We start from the raw sequence: 21280 nt of genomic DNA, 5'->3' as shown, positions 1-21280 counted from the left end.
GGGTCACATCCAGCTTTGTCCATTGTATGTGCTGCTCACAGTGCACTTTATACCTGGTGAACTGTGTCACACAGTTGACCTCTTAGCATAAACTTTCTCACTCTCCTTTTGTCCCTCTTCACTTCTGGCAATATTAAAGAACACTTTCCATTCTGTATTTCTCCTGATAAGAATTTCAGATAGAGATATGTGCTGTTTATTTGTTTAAAACTGTACTTGTTTGTTGTCCTAGTGCTTTAAAAAATAATCTTCATGAGAGCCTTGCTAGGTTTTGTTCACCACTGAACCCCCCCATGCCTAGTCTGCTGTGAGAAAACAGTTGTTCTTGAATAATGAATACATAGCCTGTTCTGGCTACTGATTTTGGGGGATGAGGACTCGGTAGGGAAAGGGTAAAGGCATTTTTTAATCTATAAAACTCTAGAAGTCTTTCCACAAGAAGAAATAATCTTAGTGTATTGAACTGAAATCTTTTGGAGAGGAGCCAGCTGTGTTGTAACGTTAACCATCTTCAAATGTCAAATTGGTTTGCGTTGCCTGACACATAGCCTTTTTTTTTTTTTTTGCGGTACGCAGGCCTCTCACTGTTGTGGCCTCTCCCATTGCGGAGCACAGGCTCCGGACGCGCAGGCTTAGCGGCCATGGCTCACGAGCCCAGCCACTCCGCGACATGTGGGATCTTCATGGACCGGGGCACGAACCCATGTCCCCTGCATCGGCAGGTGGACTCTCAACCACTGCGCCACCAGGGAAGCCCCACATAGCCTTTTGATAGGACAAAACATGAAGTTGGAACTTTCTTAAAAAATCTAGACATGCCTGCTATTCTGTGTGCTAGAAACCTCAAGATGCTTCCTGACACTGCTCAAGGCTCTCCCCTTTTTAATGTGTTTTTTCCCCCAGTTTTTCTTATAAAGAGGAGAAATTTTCAATTATATGATCACTTATCTTGGTTATTTTGGTGGTCTTCAAACAAATATAAGGGATGCCTTTTAATACATTGGATGGTGTATCTTAGGTCTTGAGAGTGTTTCAAGGCATCCAAGGGTTAAGTCTCTGTTATATTTCCAGGGCACACAGGTCTGACCAGGAGGGTTTCTTCATGGCCAGAGGCTGTGCCTTTGTAGCACTTGATAGTACCTCTAGCTGGGATAGTGTTAGAGACCCGCTGGCTTTGTCTTCTCCCAAACTCCTGGATTACCAGAGATTTCTGCGCTGTGCAGAGATCATTCCCTCATTCTCTATATGTATCTGTTGCAATGGCAGCCATGATATTACAGCTCAGCAGATGTTGCTTCCTCAGTATGGACTAATTTAATGTGGGCACATCTTCCATGTGAAAAGCCATCCCTTGTTTTTATTAGGGGCTGAAGTTTGATAATTCTGTTATTTGCATGTGAGAATGAGTAGATCTAAGAGTTAGGAGGACTTCCCTGGTGGCGCAGTGGTTAAGAATCCACCTGCCAATGCAGGGGACACGAGTTCAAACCCTGGTCCGGGAATATCCCACATGCCGCGGAGCAACTAAGCCCATGTGCCACAACTACTGAAGCCTGTGCGCCTAGAGCCCGTGCTCCGCAACAGGAGAAACCACCGCAGTGAGAAGCCCACGCACCGCAACGAAGAGTAGCCCCTGCTCACCGCAACTAGAGAAAGCCCGGGCACAGCAATGAAGACCCAACACAACCAAAAATTAATTAATTAATTAATTAAAAGAGTTAGAGATCCAACTTGTTCTAGTGGACCTTTTCTGACTTGAAACTTCCATTGTTAGTCTTGTAGCTTCTGTCAGAGTGGCAGTGGGTCTCTAGCTTTTTGACTAAGAAATAAAGAATGGTGGGTGGTTACTTCTGCTAAAATGGCAGTTGAACAGTGAGTGTTCAGAAGTCTGGCAGCTTTGTATTTTATTCATCTTTTCAAGGCCCTGTTTCTGCAGAAAGTATGTTAGCAGGATTCTCTGAAGTGTCTGAGCCCAGAACACTGAAGCCAGAGAGGCTAATAGAGACCACCTTCAAGAGAGCTAAGATTCTTGGGTGGGAGGTAGTAGGTAAAGAGCCAGGAGAAATAATCTCTTTTCAATGGTGAGGCCAGAAGAATAGCTGCTGGTTCTTTGGGGGATGCCTGGGGAATATTGTGCAGCCTTTGTGGTAGGCTCAGCAGTGTGGCCTACTTGTGGGCCTCATCTGCTCTCTTGGCTGTTCCTGCTACCTCCAGTCGTCAGCTCTGTAAGAAAAAGAAATGAGAGAGAAATGGTTTGAACATTATTCAGCAAACAAAGCAAAATAAGAAGCTGTATATTCTCCACATTGATTTTAGCAACTTGCTTTTTCTTCCCCTACGGTGACTCAGTTTAGAGACCTAGACAATGAAGCATGAGTATATGTTGAATTTAGGGTCCACTTTTCCCAGAAGAAAAGAGCCAGGGGATCTAGAACAATAGTCATCTTAGAATATGAAAGAATAAAATGGAGGTTATAGAAACCGGAATTCTGAAAGGAATTCTGAGGATATCAGTAAGATATGTTCAAACCTAATTTTCTAATTCCACTAAGAACTAGATGGTATCTTTATTTGGAAATAAGTAATTGAATAATCAGGGAAATCTTAACTAAACTGAGGTCTCTATAAACATTGGCTGAAACGTTGTTCTAAAACATACAAAATTATAACAAACTGAAAGTTTCAAAAATATTTGCATTTTAGTGGTTCACAGTTGTTTGATTATTCTAAGCACTGTTAACTGGAGCTTGTCAATTGTTTCTTTACGGTAAGATATTTGTGGTGAGGGACTTTGCTGAGTGCCCCATCTGCCTGGCAGTCTCAGTCTTTGTAATAGGACCTCATCTTCTCACAAGGAACGAAAAGACTTTTGGCTGTTTTGATTATTTATTTGTTTGTTTGTTTATGTTTTCCCTCTTTGTTTTTGACTCAAATGACTCTTAGAATAGAAGTCTCTCATAGATCCCCTGGTAGATGAGTCTATCCATCCTAAGTCTTCCAGGACCTAAGTTAATGAAATCATCTCCAAGACTGCAGATCACTGATTTTCTTTCACAATGATAGAGGCATTTTATGGGATCTTACTTTAAAATATACAAAAGAATGGCAGGGAATGGTGGTGGAGTGGGTGGAATATATTCTCAGCACCAGATGCCTGTGTCGTCAGCGCCTGTGTTGTGTTTCTGGAACAGAGACCTTACTTCCACCAACTCTGAGCCTGGTGAGTAGGGCCCAGTGAAACACAGGTCAGCCATACTGCTTCAAAGAGCACAAATAAGGTTTTAGTTTTAGCAAGAGGTAGGTTGTGTCCTCTTAGGAAATGACAGTTAAACTGGTCAGGCAGTAAACAGTGTTATTAAGTAGCATTTTAGAAAACATGTTTGTTGTGCTTTTGTCTGGAGAAGAAAAGATATCCAGATAAGTAGCCGCCCAGAGGGCAGTGTCTCCTTGCTCCTCAATCTTTTTTTTTTTTTTAACATCTTTATTGGAGTGTAATTGCTTTACAAGTGAATCAGCTATACATATACATATATCCTCATATCTCCTCCCTCTTGCGTCTCCCTCCCACCCTCCCTATCCCACCCCTCTAGGTGGTCACAGAGCAGCGAGCTGATCTCCCTGTGCTATGCGGCAGCTTCCCACTAGCTATTTTACATCTGGTAGTGTATATATGTCCATGCCACTCTCTCACTTTGTCCCAGCTTACCCTTCCCTCTCCCCATATCCTCAAGTCCATTCTCTACATCTTCGTCTTTATTCCTGTCCTGCCCCTAGGTTCTTCATAACCAATTTTTTTCTTTTTGGTTCCATATGTACGTGTTAGCATACAGTATTTGTTTTTCTCTTTCTGACTTACTTCACTCTGTATGACAGACTCTAGGTCCATCCACCTCCCTACAAATAACTCAATTTCATTTCTTTTTATGGCTGAGTAATATTCCATTGTATATATGTGTCACATCTTCTTTATCCATTCATCTGTCAGTGGACACTTAGGTTGCTTCCATGTCCTGGCTATTGTAAATAGAGCTGCAGTGAACATTGTGGTACGTGACTCTTTTTGAATTGTGGTTTTCTCAGGGTATATGCCCAGTAGTGGGATTGCTGGGTCGTATGGTAGTTCTATTTTTGCTCCTCAGTATTAATTGGACCCTCAAGTGCTATTTTGTTTCTGGTGGAGTTTCCATCAGGTGGCTGCCCTCCTGGTGGCTCAGAGGGCAACTCAGCTTCTGCTGGGTGAAAGGCCATTCTAAGCAGAGGGTACATGGCAGTCAGTGGACCAAGCTAGAGTTGTTGTCAGTGGACCAAGCTAGAGGTGTCACAGAGCCTTCTGTGTACTTCCTTCAGGATTTTTGGCCTCTACTTCCCTCCTTCCTTCCTTTCCTTTTCTCTTTCTGTCTCATTCTGGTTTTGGCCTTTGGGGATACTGAGTTTTACAAGATGTTTGAACTGTAACTTATCCTTGTACCAGAAGGAATGAGCCTAGCTGCTATGCAAAAGAGTTCTATAAAAACTACCCTTTTATACTGAGGGGAATGACATATGGTCAGCCCTCCATATGCACAGGTTCTGCATCTGCAGATACAGAAGGCCAGCTATACTGCACCATTTTATTTTGTTTTATTTTTTGTATAAATTTATTTATTTTATTTATTTTTGGCTGCATTGGGTCTTCGTTGCTGCACACGGGCTTTTCTCTAGTTGCAGCGAGCGGGGGCTACTCTTCCTTGTGGTGCACGGGCTTATTGCTGTGGCTTCTCTTGTGGAGAATGGGCTCTAGGCACACGGGCTTCAGTAGTTTTGGTTCGCGGGCTCTAGAGCACAAGCTCAGTAGTTGTGGCTCACGGACTTAGTTGCTCTGCGGCATGTGGGATCTTCCCAGACCAGGTCCCGAACCCCTGTCTCCTGCATTGGCAGGCGGATTCTTAACCACTGCGCCACCAGGGAAGCCCTACTAGAGGCTTTTAGATGAGACTTCAGCATCCTTGGATTTTGGTATCTGTGGGGGTCCTGGAACCAATCTCCCACAGTTACCAAGAGATACATCTGTTTTAAACCTGTTATTTTGTTCCTCTTGCTTTACTCTTTCAGCAGGTCCATTTGATTGTTGTTGGTGTTGAAATTCCTGGTAATGTACTTACTAGCAGCCCTCTTTGTCTGAGACACAGCACCTAAAGTAATTGTAGGTACTTTAAGAACATAAAGAGCACCTTGAGCAGGCCAGTTGGAGGATTGGCAGTGCTATCAAGAAACAGAGTCTTTATGGCAGTCTCTCTAAAAACTCCCTGTGGGGCCATTGCCTGTAAATTTCTTTAGACTTGCCTTGTGCACCTTTTCATCAGAAACCACCTGTTTTTTTTTTTTTTTTTTTTTGGCTGTGTTGGGTCTTTGTTGCTGCACGCAGACTTTCTCTACTTGTGGCGAGCGGGGCCTACTCTTCACTGTGGTGCACAGGCTTCTCATTGCGGTGGCTTCTCTTGTGTAGCATGGGCTCTAGGCGCACGTGCTTCAGTAGTTGCAGCACGTGGGCTTACTAGTTGCGGCACGCGGGCTTCAGTAGAGAAGCCACCTCTTTGGTGTGGCAAGTATTATGAGTTGACTGACACCTTGGAAGTTTAAAAACAAAGAAAAGCAATGTGATGAAAAGAAAACCTGACATTCAGTCCCATATAAGTTGCTAACTAGCTCTATAATCTTGGGCAGGGTGCTCCATGTATCTCAGCCATACTTTCCCATGTGGAAGTAGGTATTATTTATGTCCTATTGTGAGGATTTATCAAGATGACATTTGTGAAGAATGCCTTTATAAACTGTAATTGCTTTGTGAATAAAGATTACTATCTCTGATAGACAGTACCAGTTCTCAGCCACCAGTAACTTGATTCTCCCATCCTGTGTTTGGAAGAAGCACAAATCTGCAAAGAGGGCTTGCTCATTTTTCAGCGTGAGTTGTATTCACAAGGCTCACATACTTTCCCCCTGCCTTTGATCCTGTCTGTCTCCCTCTCTCTCCATATTTGAATGGGGTGATCTTTTATGCCACACAGCAATCATATTCTCAATACAGAGTATAACTGTGACTCTGCTTGTGGGAGATCTTCAGAAAAGATGCAAAGCTGCTGGCCAGAAACGTTCTTTCCTTTCCATTTTCTCTTGTACCTCCCCAGTACCTTAAGAATCCTTGGGCTTGGTTATAAACCAGCTGGAAGTTACGATAGAGTCTCAATTCTCTGACCCAAGTCCTTTTCACAGGTTAACAGTCACAAAATGGAGTTATGAAGTCTCCAAGAGCAGCAGATGAAAAGGGAAATGGAAATGTGAATGTTGAATTTAGCAGCCCTCAGACCCAGAATATGCTACTCTTTAGTGTCCCTGAGGTGGAGAGTAAGGACTCGCTTTGCTCTTCAGGAGTGTGATTATCTCTCGCTGCTTGCAGCTTTTTCACATTAAGACCCTTTGAAATATACTTAGGGACACATATATGTGACTTTGTCAAGTGAGAGCTTTGGGCTTGGGAGGATTCTAGCAGGTTTTAATCTAATTTACGCCTAATCTAACACGACTGAGAAAGGGGGTGTCTTTGGTTTTACTTTCAAATATATGGTGGTACATCTTTAGAAGCCAGATGTGGTTAATCAGACTTGTCTTCATGGTACCTTTGCTTCAAGTGGCTTAATAAATAACCCAATAATTCAAATGATGAATAAAAATTCTAGTGTGTGAAGGTGGTGGGTAATAGACAATTAAAAGTGGTCATCCGGGCTTCCCTGGTGGCGCAGTGGTTAAGAGTCCGCCTGCTGATGCAGGGGACACGGGTTCGTGCCCCGGTCTGGGAAGATCCCACATGCCGCGGAGCGGCTAGGCCTGTGAGCCGCTGAGCCTGCGCGTCCAGAGACTGTGCTCCGCAACGGGAGAGGCCACAACAGTGAGAGGCCCGCGTACCGCAAAAAAAAAAAAGTGGTCAACCAAAAAGTTACAAAATCATCCTACCCCCTTATTAATCCAACTCCCCACAGGTTGTTTCCTTAGGAGACACTGGCATATCTTTATGAAATCTGAACAAAAGACCTGACAGGAATGGGGAGGAGTACAGTATAAGTCACGCCTGTGCTTGGTACATCTGGGCAGCCGCTGTATAACACCTGGGGAATCAAATCATAAATCAACCTGATTGTTCTTATTCGAGTTTTTTGTGTCTGTTTATTCTTTTTTTCTTAGAATTTTTTAAAAAACATATTTATTTATTGATTTGTTTGGGGCTGCATCGGGTCTTAGTTGTAGTACGTGGGATTCTCCACTGCAACACACAGGCTCCTCATTGCGGGGCATGGGCTTCTCTCTAGTTGTGGTGCATGGGCTCAGTAGTTGCGGAGCGTGGGCTTAGTTGCCCCGAGGCAGTGGGATTTTAGTTCCCCCACCAGGGATCAAACCTGTGTCCCCTGAATTGGAAGGCAGATTCTTAACCATTGGACCACCAGGGAAGTCCCGTGTCTGTTTATTCTTATTAAAACAGTTGGCTCCTGGGCTTCCCTGGTGGCACAGTGGTTAAGAATCTGCCTGCCAATGCAGGACACATGGGTTCGAGCCCTTGTCTGGGAGGATCCCACATGCCGCGGAGCAAATAAGCCCATGCGCCACAACTACTGAGCCTGCACTCTAGAGCCTTCGAGCCACAGCTACTGAAGCCCGCATGCCTAGAGCCCGTGCTCCACAACAAGAGAGGCCACCGCAATGAGAAGACCCCATGCAGCCATAAATAAATTTATAAAAAATCAATTCGCTCTGTTCTTCAATAGTGATGGGTTTAACAGCCATTTTGTATTCTTTAGCAGTGGTGTCTGGTAGCCTCATGTCTAACCATGTGCAGATTGAAAAGAAAGGGCCGCCTTAGTTGTAGGGGGCTCTGAGGAATAAGAAATCAGTGGTTAGGACTCTGCACTTCCGTTGCAGGGGGTACGGGTTCAATCCCTGGTCCGAGAACTAGGATCCTGAAAGCCTCGTGGTGCTGCCAAAAAAAAAAAAGAAATCATGCATGCCATTGTAACACATGAATTGAAGGTAATCTTCTCAAATTGATATGCTGTGAGTACTCCTAGCAGGGCGAGTTCCCTAGCTTCGACAGAAAGTCATCAACAGCTTCTGGAACATCATATTTGTTATCTGATAAGTATAACGTGCTCCTTGCCTTAGGAATTCCTGAGTCTACTGATGCCTCCCAGTGGTACAATCAGAATTTGCAATTGACTGCAATTCACAGTAGTGCCTTGTTCTGATGGCACTGTTCACTGTTCAAATGGCAACCCCCATGTTTTATGGACTGGGTGTACAGGTGTACACGACAGCAGTACCTTCCTCTAGAGCCACTGTGTGCTAAAGCACTCCAGTCTTCCAGGGATAGTTGGATCCATTCAGTCTTTTTTTCGTTCCATAACTGCTTATTAAGCTCCTTTTCTGTACCAAGTACTGAGCTTGGTACTGATAATAAAAGACCAGCAAGATTTAGCCTGGTTGATCAGATTTGGCCCAGCATTTGAAAACTAACACTAAGCGCTGTCATAAAGATACAGGTTCTGACATGCAGTGACCATTCCCTTATGAAAGCTTAGTCTTTCAGTAGATTGAAATGGAGTGTGAAGTATTATCACCTGACAAGCAAGTAAGATGAAGTGAGTAGCTAATCTGATGAATGAGTGACTAGTCCTTTTCTAGCACTTAGGGCTCGAAATACAGGTATTGAGCCCTAACTATATCCCATGCTAAGCACTTGACATGTATTAATTTACTTAATCTTCATAACCACCTTATGAAGTAGGTACTGTTATTCCTACTTTACAAATGAGGAAACTGAAGCGCAGAGAAGTTAAGGACCTTGCTGATGAAGGTCATGGAGTGGAGTCAGGATGCAAGTTTAGGGAACCTGACCCAGAGTCCATATTCTTAAATGACATGATATACTGCGTCTGGGTGGAAGGGTATCATCTTGACCAACCTCCTGTATAGGTAGAGCTTGGCAGAGTGATAATCCCCCGACCCTCCCTGTCTGCAGAGCTTTTTCTCTTTCCTGGATTGGCTCCTAGAGCAGATTACCTATCCCTAAGAGTGAGCAGGAGTTGCCAAATGCAGCAGGCAGTCCCTTATCTACAGCCCCAGAAGTGAATCTGCCTCTCCCTTTCACCAGCTGGGTAACCTTACCTCTCTGAGCATGTTTCGTCATCTGTAAAATGGAGATAATGATCATGGGATCATTTAGGGGTTAAATGAGATAACATACTTAACAGTTTCTGGCTCTGAGTAAGCACTTAAAAAATGTTAGCAAATTTTTATTATCATTGTCCTCTAGCCTTGAGAACAAACCATGAAACAGTTTCTCAGAGACCAGATTCTAGGACTTAGGTAGGTGGGCAGGTTTTTTTTTGTTTTGTTTTGTTTTCACAAGACAATAATTTTATTCTATGTATTTCTCTTGACTCTTTTGGTGTGAAAAGCAGAGAGGTAAAGCATTATTTGACAGATGTATGGATTCAAGCAAGAAACTGAGGTCCAATTGCAAAGAAATGCCTTGTATAACTCAGAGCCCTGTCTGAGGAGACACAGAGGACCCTAGAGGGCGGAGAATGAACACAGCGCAGGGGCTAGTTCCAGAGTCGCATCCTCGGTTAGTTCACTTGCAAGTGTGGGTGAGGGTCCCTTGTCAGTAGGCAGAGATTTTTTTTTCCTCTGCTCTAACACATATCTGCTGTCCAGTGTTTATTAAACAAAATTTATTTTTTTCTTGATGTGAAAGAATTCGTGTCTTGTCCAAAATGCAGAGGCAAAGGAGCTCTGTAACTGCAGGCTTGTTGAACCCCTTTTCCCACCTGTTCTGGTGCCAGGCTTTCCCAAAGTGCTTATTTGCCAATGATTCCTCCTCAGTTCTCATGGCCAGCTCACTCTGAAGGCTCCAAGCCACAGTGATGCTGCTGCCACCACCGCCACTACCACCACTGCTGCCACCACCAGCCATTCAGTTTCCTGCTCTAAGGATGTGACCTGCCGTGAAGCTTTCACATTCCTCTTTTCTTCCTGTCTTCGGTGTTGTACCTCTTTCTTTTGGTGCTTTTGCCATGCAGCAGTATTGCAAAAAAAGTTTTCAGGCACCAAAGTTAAGAGCCCTTACTACCTCACCAAGGGGATTTGAGTTAGCCATGGAAAAGAAGATAATTGAGAGGGCTCCTGTGCCTCTGTGCTTCAGAAGGAAAGAGTTTGCTTCTTGACAGTGTGCCAGCTCCCTAGCCAGGTGGGGGACGTGCTGGGACTACATGACCTCTGGAGGAGTAGACTGGGCCTAACCTGCCCAAAGACAGCGCCCCAACCCACAGGAGCCAAGGCTGAAGACTGATTTCACCTTCTCCCATTCCCTTTCCCTAAGCTTAAGCTTGCTCTGCCACACTGTCCCAAGTCTGTGGCTTATAACAGCCATTTCCTTTTGCTGATGAATAAGCCCACTCTTTGTAAAATGTTTCAACTTAGGGACTGGAAAGGCTCTCTGTGCTTTCCTGTCTCTTTGTTTCTCCAAAGGTTAATGTTAATGGTTTCTGTCTTTGTCTTTACAGGGAACTCTAATGATCCATGACAAAGAGGTCACCCTTGAGTATGTACCAAGCCTGGATTTTTGGTACTGCAAACGGGTAAGTGCCAAGAATTCCTCTCCTTAGAAGTAAGGATCCAGCATCACAGCTCCTCCATGTCTACAGGAATGCTGCCTGGTGTAGTATGCATTGCCAAGGGCAAAGCTCTTCTTCCTTGGTTCACTTCAGATGAACTGGAGGTCAGGGCAAGATCATCTATAATTTCTGCTTCCCAGCTACTGCCTGTGGCCATAGAGGGTTCTGGGTCTGTAGTTGGAGACCTTTTCCCAAGGACATATGCCATGCTTTCTGTTGATTACAAACTGAAAGAAAAACAGTCCCTTGACTTATAACCTCTCCCCAGTTACCCTTCCTGGGGTAAAGAGGATTTATTAGTGTTTGGAATGATGTATATAAAGAGGCTGGTTCTGTGAGAGATACACATTTTTTTTGGATATTCAGGGGTTTCCAAGGATATAGAACTTTAGGTACCATGGGATTTTTCCTCTCTTCAACTTCGTATTGTTCTTGAATGGCATATATAAAGATTTTAGGCTCTACTCTTTTTTTTTTTTTGCGATACGTAGGCCTCTCACGTTGCGGAGCACAGGCTCCGGACGCGCAGGCTCAGCGGCCATGGCTCACGGGCCCAGCCGCTCCGCGGCATGTGGGATCTTCCCGGACTGGGGCACGAACCCGTGTCCCCTGCATTGGCAGGCGGACTCTCAACCACTGCGCCACCAGGGAAGCCCCAGGCTATACTCTTTTTAGAAGTCCAGTTTGATTGCAAATGAGCATGAAAATATATTTTGTCATTTTTCATTGCTACTGTTTAGTTTCAAAAATAAATTTGAAAAATCTATATAAAGTTTCTGAACCAAGATTCATTAAAAGTGTTGTAGGGCAAAAAAAAAAAAAAAAAGTGTTGTAGAACTTGATAAAATTAAGTAAAAGTTTTAGCTTTACATTTTTGAATACAATTTGAATAGCTGTGATTGTCATTGACCAAAGTATTCATAGTTCATGGATGTAGTACCTTAAGCTGTCAATTTAGGAAAACATTTAACTATTTTTTAAAAGGTGGTGAAATACACATAACATTAAATTTACCATTTTAACCATTTTAAAGCATATAATTCAGTAGCCTTAAGTACATTCACAATGAAGTGCAATCATCAACACTGTCTAATTCTAGAACTTTTTCATCATCCTAAAAGGAAACCCCATATCTATTAAACAGTCTCTCCCCATTCCCATTTCCCTCAGTTTCTGGAAACCACTATTACTATTCTGTTTTTTATCTCTATGAATGTGCCTATTCTGAACATTTCATGTAAGTAGAACCATATATTATGTGACCTTTTGTGTCTGCCTTCTTTCACTTAGCATGTTTTCAAGGTTCATCCATGTTATAGTGTGTATCAGTACTGCATTTATTTTTATGGCTGAATAATATTATATGGATATACCACATCTTGTTTATCTGTTCATCAGTTGATGGACATTTGAGTTGTTTCTACTTCTTGGCTATTGAGAATAAGACTGCTATGAATATTCATGTGCAAATTTTTGTTTGAAAACCTGTTTTCAGTTCTTTTGGAAGTGCCCAGGAGTAGAATTGTTGGGTCATATGGTACTTTTCATTTTTTAACTCTTTGAGGAACCAATAAACTGTTTTCCACAGACAGCAGCTGCACCATTTTGCATTCCCTCCAGCAGTGTCTGAGGGTTCCAATTTCTCCACATCCTTGCCAACATTTGTTATATTCCTTTTTTTTTTTTTGATAGTAGCCATCAAACTATTTCACAACCACCAGTGGGTATGAAATAGTATCTCATCATCATGATTATGATGATGATTTGCATTCCCCTAATGACTAATGATGTTGAGCATCTTTTCTTGTGTTTGTAGCCACTAGTATATCTTCTTTGGAAAAACGTTTATTCAAGTCCATTTTTGATTAGGTTGTCTTTTTTTTTTTTTTTGGAGTGTAGTTGATTTACAATGTTGTGTTAGTTTCAGGTGTACAGGAAAGTGAATCAGTTATACATTTATTTATATCCACTCTTTTTTAGATTCTTTTCCCATATAGGCCATTACAGAGTATTGAGTAGAGTCCCCTGTGCTATACAGTGTAGGTCCTTATTAGTTAATCTATTTTATATATAGTAGTGTGTGTATGTCAATCCCAATCTTCCAATATATCCCTCCCCTCTGTCTTCTTGTTAATTTGTAAGAGTTCTTGGGAATTCCCTGGTGGTCCAGTGGTTAGGACTTGGTGCTTTGACTGCAGTGGCAATCCTTGGTCGGGGAACTAAGATCCCACAAGCTGTGCAGTGTGGCCAAAAAAAAAAAAAAAGAAAAAGTTGTAAGAGTTCTTTATATTTTCTGGATGTTTATCCCTTATCAGATACGTGATTTGCAAATATTTTCTCCCATTCTGTGTGTTGTCTTTCACTTGCTTGATAGTGTCCTTTGATACACAAGGTTTTAATTTTGATAAAGTCTAATTCATCTATTTTTTTTCTTTTTTAAAAAAAATTTATTTATATATTTATTTATTTTGGGCTGTGTTGGGTCTTCGTTGCTGTGCACGGTCTTTCTCTAGTTGCAGTGAACGGGGGCTGCTCTTCATTGGGATGCGCGGACTTCTCATTGCGGTGGCTTCTCTTGTTACAGAGCGCGGGCTTCAGTAGTTGTGTCTCACGGGCTCTAGAGTGCAGGCTCAGTAGTTGTGGTGCACGGGCTTAGGTGCTCCACGGCATGTGGGATCTTCCTGGACCAGGGCTCAAACCTGTGTCTCCTGCATTGGCAGGTGGATTCTTAACCACTGCACCACCAGGGAAGCCCCTATTTTTTTTTCTTTTATTGCTTGTCCTTTGGTGTCATGAAACCATTGCCAAAGCCAAGGTCTTGAAGACTTATCCGTATGTTTTCTTCTAAGAAATTTATAGTTTTGGCTTTTATATTTAGATCTTTGGTCTATTTTGAGTTAATTTTTGTTCCAGGTATGAGGTAAGGGTCCAGTTTCATTCTTTGGAATGTGGATATTCAGTTTTCCCAGCACCATTTGTTGAATTAACTATTATTTCCCCGTTGAATGGTTTTGGTACTCTTGTTGGAAATCATTTGACCATAGATGTATAGGTTTATTTCTGTAGACTCTCAGTTTTATTCTGTTGATCTATATTTTTATCCTTACGCCAGTACCACACTGTTTTTGTGTTTTTGGCTGCGTTGGGTCGTCGTTGCTGCGCATGGGCCCTCTCCAGTTGCAGCGAGCAGGGGCACTCTTGGCTGTGGTGCGGTGGCTTTGCCTGTTGTGGCACACAGGCTCTAGGCACGCGGTCCTCAGCAGTTGCAGCATGTGGGCTCAGTAGTTGTGGCTCATGAGGGCTCAGTAGTTGTGGCTCGTGAGAGCTCAGTAGTTGTGGCACACGGGCCCAGCTGCTCCACGGCATGTGGGATCTTCCCAGACCAGGGCTCGAACCCGCGTCCCCCGCATTGGCAGGCATATTCTTAACCACTGCGCCACCAGGGAAACCCACCACACTGTTTTGATTACTGTAACTCTTTAGTAAGTTTTGCAGTCGGGAAGTGTGAGTCCTTCGATTTTGTTCTTCTTTTTCAAAACTGTTTTGGCTACTCAGGGTCCCTTGCAATTTCATATACATTTGAGGATTGCTTTTCCATTTCTGCAAAAAAGGCCATTAGAATTTTGAGAACATTTTGCATTTTAATAGTGACTGCCTCTACGTCTTAGAATTATGAGTGATTTTCCCCTGTCTCTTAAACTTTCCATTATTAGCTATAATGCACACGTATTGTTTATTTTATAATCAAGAGATGGAGGGAGCTAGCATTAAAGGGAAAGTTTTGAACTCTATTTTCTGTTAACCAGCAGACAAAAATGTTAATATCTGACATCAGAATTATGTAGCTGTTGCCAAGGCTGTTGCTTGAAAGAACAGAATAGCTTGGTTAAATTGTTCCCTAAAATGGCAGGCCACTTGTTCAGCTGTTTCAGAGATCCTTTGTAATTTTTGTGCTTTTCTGGAAGAGTTGAGGTGCCAACCCTGCATATGTGATCTTTGGCCTGATGTGAAATGCACTGACTTTTAAAAAAATTCATAGCAGTATTACTCATAATAACCAAAAAGTAGAAGCAACCCAAATGCCCATCAACTGATGAATGGATAAACAAAATGTGGTATAGGGGCTTCCCTGGTGGCGCAGTGGTTGAGAGTCCGCCTGCCGATGCAGGGGACGCAGGTTCGTGCCCCGGTCCAGGAGGATCCCACATGCTGCGGAGCGGCTGGGCCCGTGGGCCATGGCCGCTGAGCCTGCGCGTCTGGAGCCTGTGCTCCGCGACGTGAGAGGCCACAACAGTGGGAGGCCCACGTACCGCAAAAAAAAAAAAAAAAAAAAAATGTGGTATAGCCATACAGTGGAATGCTATTTAGCAGTAAAAAGGAATGAAGTACTGATAGGTGCTACAACATGAATGAACTGGGAAAAGACTATGCCAGACGCAAAAGATTAATTCTATAGGACTGGGGGTGAGAATGGGAGATGACTCCACCAGGTTTCTTTTGGGGATGAAGAAAATGTTCTAAAGTTAGATTATGGTGATGATTGTATTATAGATATGCTAGAAATCATTGAATTGGACACTTAAAACTGATGGATTTTATGGTATTTAAATTATACCTACTCAGGTTAGGATCCTGATTCCCCCACTTACAGCTCTGCTGTACAGTCATCCAATGGTATCTGTGGGGGATTGAGTCCAAGACACCCTGCTGATATCAAAATCCACAGATGCTCAAGTCTCTTGTATAGAATGATGTAGTATTTGCACATAACCTAGGCACATCCTCTCGTGTACTTTAAATCATCTCTAGATTACTTATAGTAGATAATACAATGTAAATGCTATGTGAATAGCTGCCGGCATGTGGCAAATTCAAGTTTTGCTTTTTGGGACTTTCTGGAATTTTTTTCCCCCAAATATATTTGATCTGTAGTTGGTTAATCTGCAGATGTGGAATCTGTGGATATGGAGGGCCAACTGTAATAACAAATAGCCCTCAAATCCTAGTGATTTACATTGACAAACATATTCTTCGCTCACATTACATGTCCAGGGGCTGTGGGCAGTTGCTGCAGTTCGGCTTGGCTGCTCAGTCTGGGACCCAGGTGGAAGGAGTTAGTCCCGCATCGGGACTCCTGGCCAAGGGAAAGAACAGGACGCTCATCTACACAAGCATTGGCTCTTAAAGCTTCTACCAGACCTGTGTAGATCACGTTCACTCATGCTCCATTGACCAAAGCAAGACATGTGGCAAGGCTGACAGTGAAGTCACTCACCCTACAGGGAGGCACCACAGTCACTTGACAGTGGGCAGGGCTGTGTGTATGATCTGCTTACAGAGAAGGGAACAATAAAGTAATTGACTTTAATCACCTTGCTCAAGTGACTTAACCTCTCCAGGCCTCAGTTTCATTATCTACAAATTGGGGAGATAATAGTTGTTTGGATCAGCAAGTGACCACATGTAAAGTAAGCCCAGTACATGCTGTGTGCTGTTTAATCATTAGCTGCTGCTGCTTTTATTATTATTCTCTCCTCTTCCATTTGGTATTCTTTTACTCAACCTACAAGACCCTACTCATAGAATCCTTTTCATGGTTCCTGCTCTTTTGGTTTCTTACCAGTCAACTCTGCCCTTCTAACACTCTGAGCTCAGTGGCAAAAGTTCAGGTTTGGGGCTGTGTTTGGGGTTGGGCAATGATAGACTTGCCTATTTGTTCATAGGTTCAGATAAGAAGAACTACACTCACAATGCAAAGTGTCTCTTCCCTTGTTCTAGGGTAGTGAATGTAACTTTTCCTTTTAACATCCTCAGAATAGCTGCCAGAGACACTACTTATGGATCATCCTCCTCCTTCTGTGCCCTTTTTAAAATCAGTGTTTGAGAAAGGAATTGATCACTGGATTCTTCTCAGTTCCAGCCAAGCCTGAATAGGGTTGTCATAACCAGTTCAGGATCAAATTTTGGATGCAGACTGAGTGGTAACAGCTTTAGGGCAGTATATCCTATAAACCACTTAATAGTCCAGTCTTCTTAGTCAAGTTTACTTCCTGTAGAAATCCTTGTCCAGAGCAAAAGCATTTGGGGCTGCTCCAAGGTCCATATACCCTGTTAGAGGCAGCTCTCAAACACCAGCTCATCAGAGTCCACGTCAGCTCTGATGAGTGGAAGACATCAGACTGATAAGGTTTTAAGGTGATCTGGGATATGGCTTATTTCTTTCATTTTTTGGCAGTTGTTGCTGTGTTGGATATAAGTAAGATTTAAAAAAAAAAATTTTTTTTGGTCAATTTGAATTCTTTTCCTTTCCCTTGTAGTGTAAGGCCAGCACTGGTGGACACCGATCTTCATGTTCATTCTGCAAGTGCCCAAGGGAAGGTGAGTGGTGGTAGAGATGGAGGTGGTAGTTTTTATTTTGTGCACTGAGCAAAACAAATTTCATGCTTTCCTTGGCTTCAAAGAGTGATCATCCCTAAATACAAGATGATCTGTAAAGCTCTTAAAAGTGCAGTGTGATAGCTAACTTCGTGTGACCTGTTAGTAAATCGTTTTGGATCTCAGAGTTCTGCCAGGGGAATGAGATGGGTTATGGGCTCCTTATCCATAACACAGCTGACCAGATGTCAGTAGTATTGTTACTCAGAATACATTTTAAGGATATTAGACTGAGAAGGAGTCTACATGGCATTAGTCCATGTGGACACCCCACCCACCCTACCCCAGCTTCTTTGAAGTTATTGGGAATAATTTGCTATTGTTATTATTTTCTCATTTACGTTCTAAACATTTGAGGATCTTCAACACAAAAACATTTGTTAAAGTAACAGTAAAAATATAAACAAGAGACAATAATCAGGATTGAGGGTTTGTGTTATTTTTATAGAGTAATAAACCTAACAGCTTCTCAGTAACTTGGTTTTAAAGTTAATTTCTCCTGAGAACCTGTAGGTAAACAACCTTGAAGAGTGTGTCAAAGGCATCTGTAACAATAGTCCTATAACAATGACTGTTATGTGCCTCTTTCTGATATTATTCTGTAAGGAAAGCTAGTGCATGACCATAAAATACAGTTCAGTGCTGGGATCCTGTTAGTCTTCTGAAAGATCTGTTTGTTCCAAGGTTAGAACTTAGCATGCCTACAAAGAATTCCTTAGCTGGGCTTTTGGCCTATAGTGGAGATTCTACTCTCTAGTGAGGGCTGTGAAGCAGGTGTTCTGAAAATCTTTGGGGAAGGCTCTACATGCTCTAGAGACCAAACCAGCATATGGGAAGGTGAGTAAATAACTTCCCCATGGACAGGTTGGAGATTTTTAGCTTGTTGTATTACTTCAATTAGGCAAAATTGTACTTTTTCCCTCAAGAAAGACTTCTTTCTCAGTCTACTCTAACAAATGAACAGATGGTTTATAAAAACCCTTGAGCACCATACCACTAAGATGGCTGAAACAACTTTAACATGGAAACATACATAGCAAGTATTCATTGGTTGCCTGTCACTGCTGTTAAGTAATCTCTACACTGCTCCCATAGAATGTCTTTTTGAGCCTCATGACTTCCTCTAAGAATGAATTAATTGCAGAAATACCTCCAATTAACTGGACAAATTATCCTGCTTTAGAAAGAGATTTGAAATGAGTCATTTATATTTTGAAGGACATTTGCCCATTGTAATTATTTGCATATAAATGAGCTGTGTGCAGGTAGGTCTCTTCTTAGCTTCGCCGGAGAATAGGGTGTCTGGTTCTACAGAATTTGAGCAGCTATCTTAGTACCGTAACACTGGAAGAAGCAAGGCCCCTAGCCATACACGTTTGAGATAAGTGTTTCTAGCAAACTTCTAGCAAGGGCCATATCTTTGGTAATTTTGTCCCCAGATCTGTTCTATCATTGGTTATAATAATAAAGATCAGGGTCTCATGAAAGATTTAAATGTTGGGGAAGTGATAGAAAACTCGTAAGATTAAATTTTTTAAATACTGGGTAGTTTCTTCTGTTAACTATTTTATATGCTGTCTTATTAGCCATGCTTAAAGTCTGTCAGAGGACTTTTTTGTAGGTATTTCTTTGACTTTTAAAACTATTCCAGGGAATTCCCTGGTGGTCCAGTGGTTAGGACTTGGTGCTTTCACTGCTGTGGCCCAGGTTCAGTCCCTCGTCGGGGAACTAAGATCTCTCATGCCACGTGGTGCAGCCAAACAAAACAAAATAAAAGCATTCCAGTATAAGTATTTGGTGGCAGGTAAGGAGGAATCACAGTGTTTGGGGGGATAAAACCTGTTGGAGATTCTCTTTCTGTTCTGTTCCTCTAGCGACAGAGGCCAAGCAAGAATTAATAACCTACCCTCAGCCTCAGAAAACATCCATACCAGTACCGTCAGAAAAACAACCCAGCCAACCAAGGTCAGCTGATAAGGAATCTGAACCCAAGAAGCGGGAAGAAGGACAAGAACCACGCTTGGGACATCAAAAGAGAGAAGCAGAAAGGTATCTCCCTCCTTCGCGGAGGGAAGGGCTCACCTTCCGAAGAGACCGAGAGAAGGAGCCATGGTCTGGGGAGACACGCCAGGATGGGGAAAGCAAAAGTAAGTGGTTTGTTGGGGCATGTACCAGACCGTGACCACTGTGGTTGGAACATAGATTGCTTGTGTTGTGGCTCTGGACCAGCAGCTTCCTACACCCTAGTAAAACTGCTCGGCCTGATTGAAGAGGCTCTTGCTTTTCCCGGCCTCTCTGAAGTAATCTATATCTTCCAAATAGCAAGTTGCTATTCAGATGCAGCAAAGCATAACTTTAGATATCTAAGTATTGGGGAAGAAAAATATGAAGTATTTGACTAGCATTTTGTTATAGAACCAGCCTTGGTAGAGCAGGGTAACATCTGCAGTCATCTGCAGTAAAAAAAAATACACACACACACACACACACACACACACACACACACACACACACACACACACACACACACACACACACACTCAGGCTCTGAGGACTTCAAAAATGTAAACCTTTCTCTCTCTCTCCTTTCTCCTCTCCCATTTGTGCTTGGTTTGTTCAGCAATCATGCTAAAACGCATCTATCGTTCCACTCCACCTGAGGTGATAGTGGAAGTGCTGGAGCCCTACGTCCGCCTTACTACTGCTAACGTCCGTATCATCAAGAACAGAACAGGCCCCATGGGCCACACCTATGGCTTTATTGACCTTGACTCCCATGCGGTGAGTCGTAGTTATCCGTCACCACCACCCCCACCCCCTGGATCCCTCACCTCCTACTACCTCAGCCAGGGATGGCTGGCTATAGAAACCTCCAGAAGGTTTGAAGGACTTTAATCTTGGAATTCTCATTTGCTACTTGGTACCATAACCCCTCTTACTCTTTTCTTGGGGTTCATTCAGGTGAAATGACTGCCCTTGAAAGTTGGAACTCTGAGTGGTTTTCCAGATCCATTTTTGTCTTGTGGCATTTACAGTTTCCAGTTAAAATAAAGTGACAGCTTAGTCACTTGTGGAAAATCTGAGGACTAAACCTTTTCAAGATTTTAGTGAATTTTCTGATTTCTTAAAATCATTTTGCCTGGCCACAGACAGTTTTATGTTTGATGGAAACAGAGCATTTCCTCTTTTTCCTCAAAGTGTTGCTTTAATAGATTTCTTGTGGCTTGAAGTTTTAGTTGTGGGGCCCTTTTCTATGGAAGTAATGTGAGGATAGCAATGAAAATCATTGATATTTCTTAGATTTCACAGGATAGCAATGAAAATCATTGATATTTCTTAGATTTCATGCTCAGAAATCACAAGAGACTTTGTAAACTGAATCTGATGCAATGACAGTTGCAGACTAGAAGAGGATTTGAATTTCTGAAATTTATACCAAGAACTGATGTCTACTCTGACCATTATTCTGATCAACCCTTCATTAAGAGTTGCCTGTTTTTGCCAGTGTGCTCTTAGTATTACAGTTATGACCAGAACATAATGTTTAGAAATTTTTCTTTTTTTTTTGTGGTATGCGGGCCTCTCATTGTTGTGGCCTCTCCCGTTGCGGAGCACAGGCTCAGCGGCCATGGCTCACGGGCCCAGCCGCTCCGCGGCATGAGGGATCTTCCCGGACCGGGGCACAAACATGTGTCCCCTGCATCGGCAGGTGGACTCTCAACCACTGCGCCACCAGGGAAGCCCTAGAAATTTTTCTTTTGAGAAGGAAAATCCATGTTCAGTTTTCTTTCAAGGGACATGTCCTTTTCCCTCTTTGGGTTCAAATGAGTCTTTGCTTCCCCAGGAAGCTCTTCGCGTAGTGAAGATCTTGCAGAACCTTGATCCACCATTTAGCATTGATGGGAAGATGGTAGCTGTAAACCTGGCCACTGGAAAACGAAGGTAAAGCAGAGGGGTGCTACCCCCACTCAGGTTTTTGGGAGGAAACTCTTATTCCTGGCTGGAGAGACAGGTAGTAAAACGTGGTGCTTTCCCAGTATGAGTTGCTTCAGGTACGTGTGTATGTTTTCTTTTTCTGAAGCTTGCCTTGTTCTGACTCTAGGTTTTTGTTTTTCTCTTTAAATAGCAGTACTAGGTACTTC

At 42.8% G+C, this 21280-nt stretch overlaps 1 protein-coding gene across 2 annotated transcripts in view; it reads left to right on the top strand.

Annotated features, from left to right (window-relative positions):
* RBM6 (RNA binding motif protein 6) overlaps positions 1-21280 on the top strand; it is a 107631-nt gene that overhangs the window by 73853 nt on the left and 12498 nt on the right. Inside the window, exons 3-8 of one of the 2 annotated variants that reach the window (XM_060307480.1) lie at positions 9489-9655; positions 10593-10667; positions 17021-17081; positions 19013-19285; positions 19759-19919; positions 20983-21080. In XM_060307480.1, coding sequence (XP_060163463.1) covers positions 10602-10667; positions 17021-17081; positions 19013-19285; positions 19759-19919; positions 20983-21080 — 659 coding nt within the window. In that variant the 5' untranslated portion in view covers positions 9489-9655; positions 10593-10601. The remainder of the gene's footprint in view (positions 1-9488; positions 9656-10592; positions 10668-17020; positions 17082-19012; positions 19286-19758; positions 19920-20982; positions 21081-21280) is intronic. The other variant, XM_030867200.2, reaches the window with a different exon arrangement.

The sequence above is a fragment of the Globicephala melas genome, chromosome 11 (assembly GCF_963455315.2).
Source record: "Globicephala melas chromosome 11, mGloMel1.2, whole genome shotgun sequence".
In the NCBI taxonomy this organism is placed as follows: domain Eukaryota; kingdom Metazoa; phylum Chordata; class Mammalia; order Artiodactyla; family Delphinidae; genus Globicephala; species Globicephala melas.
Note: the sequence above shows the minus strand (reverse complement) of the source record. Positions and strands in the feature narration are given on the sequence as shown.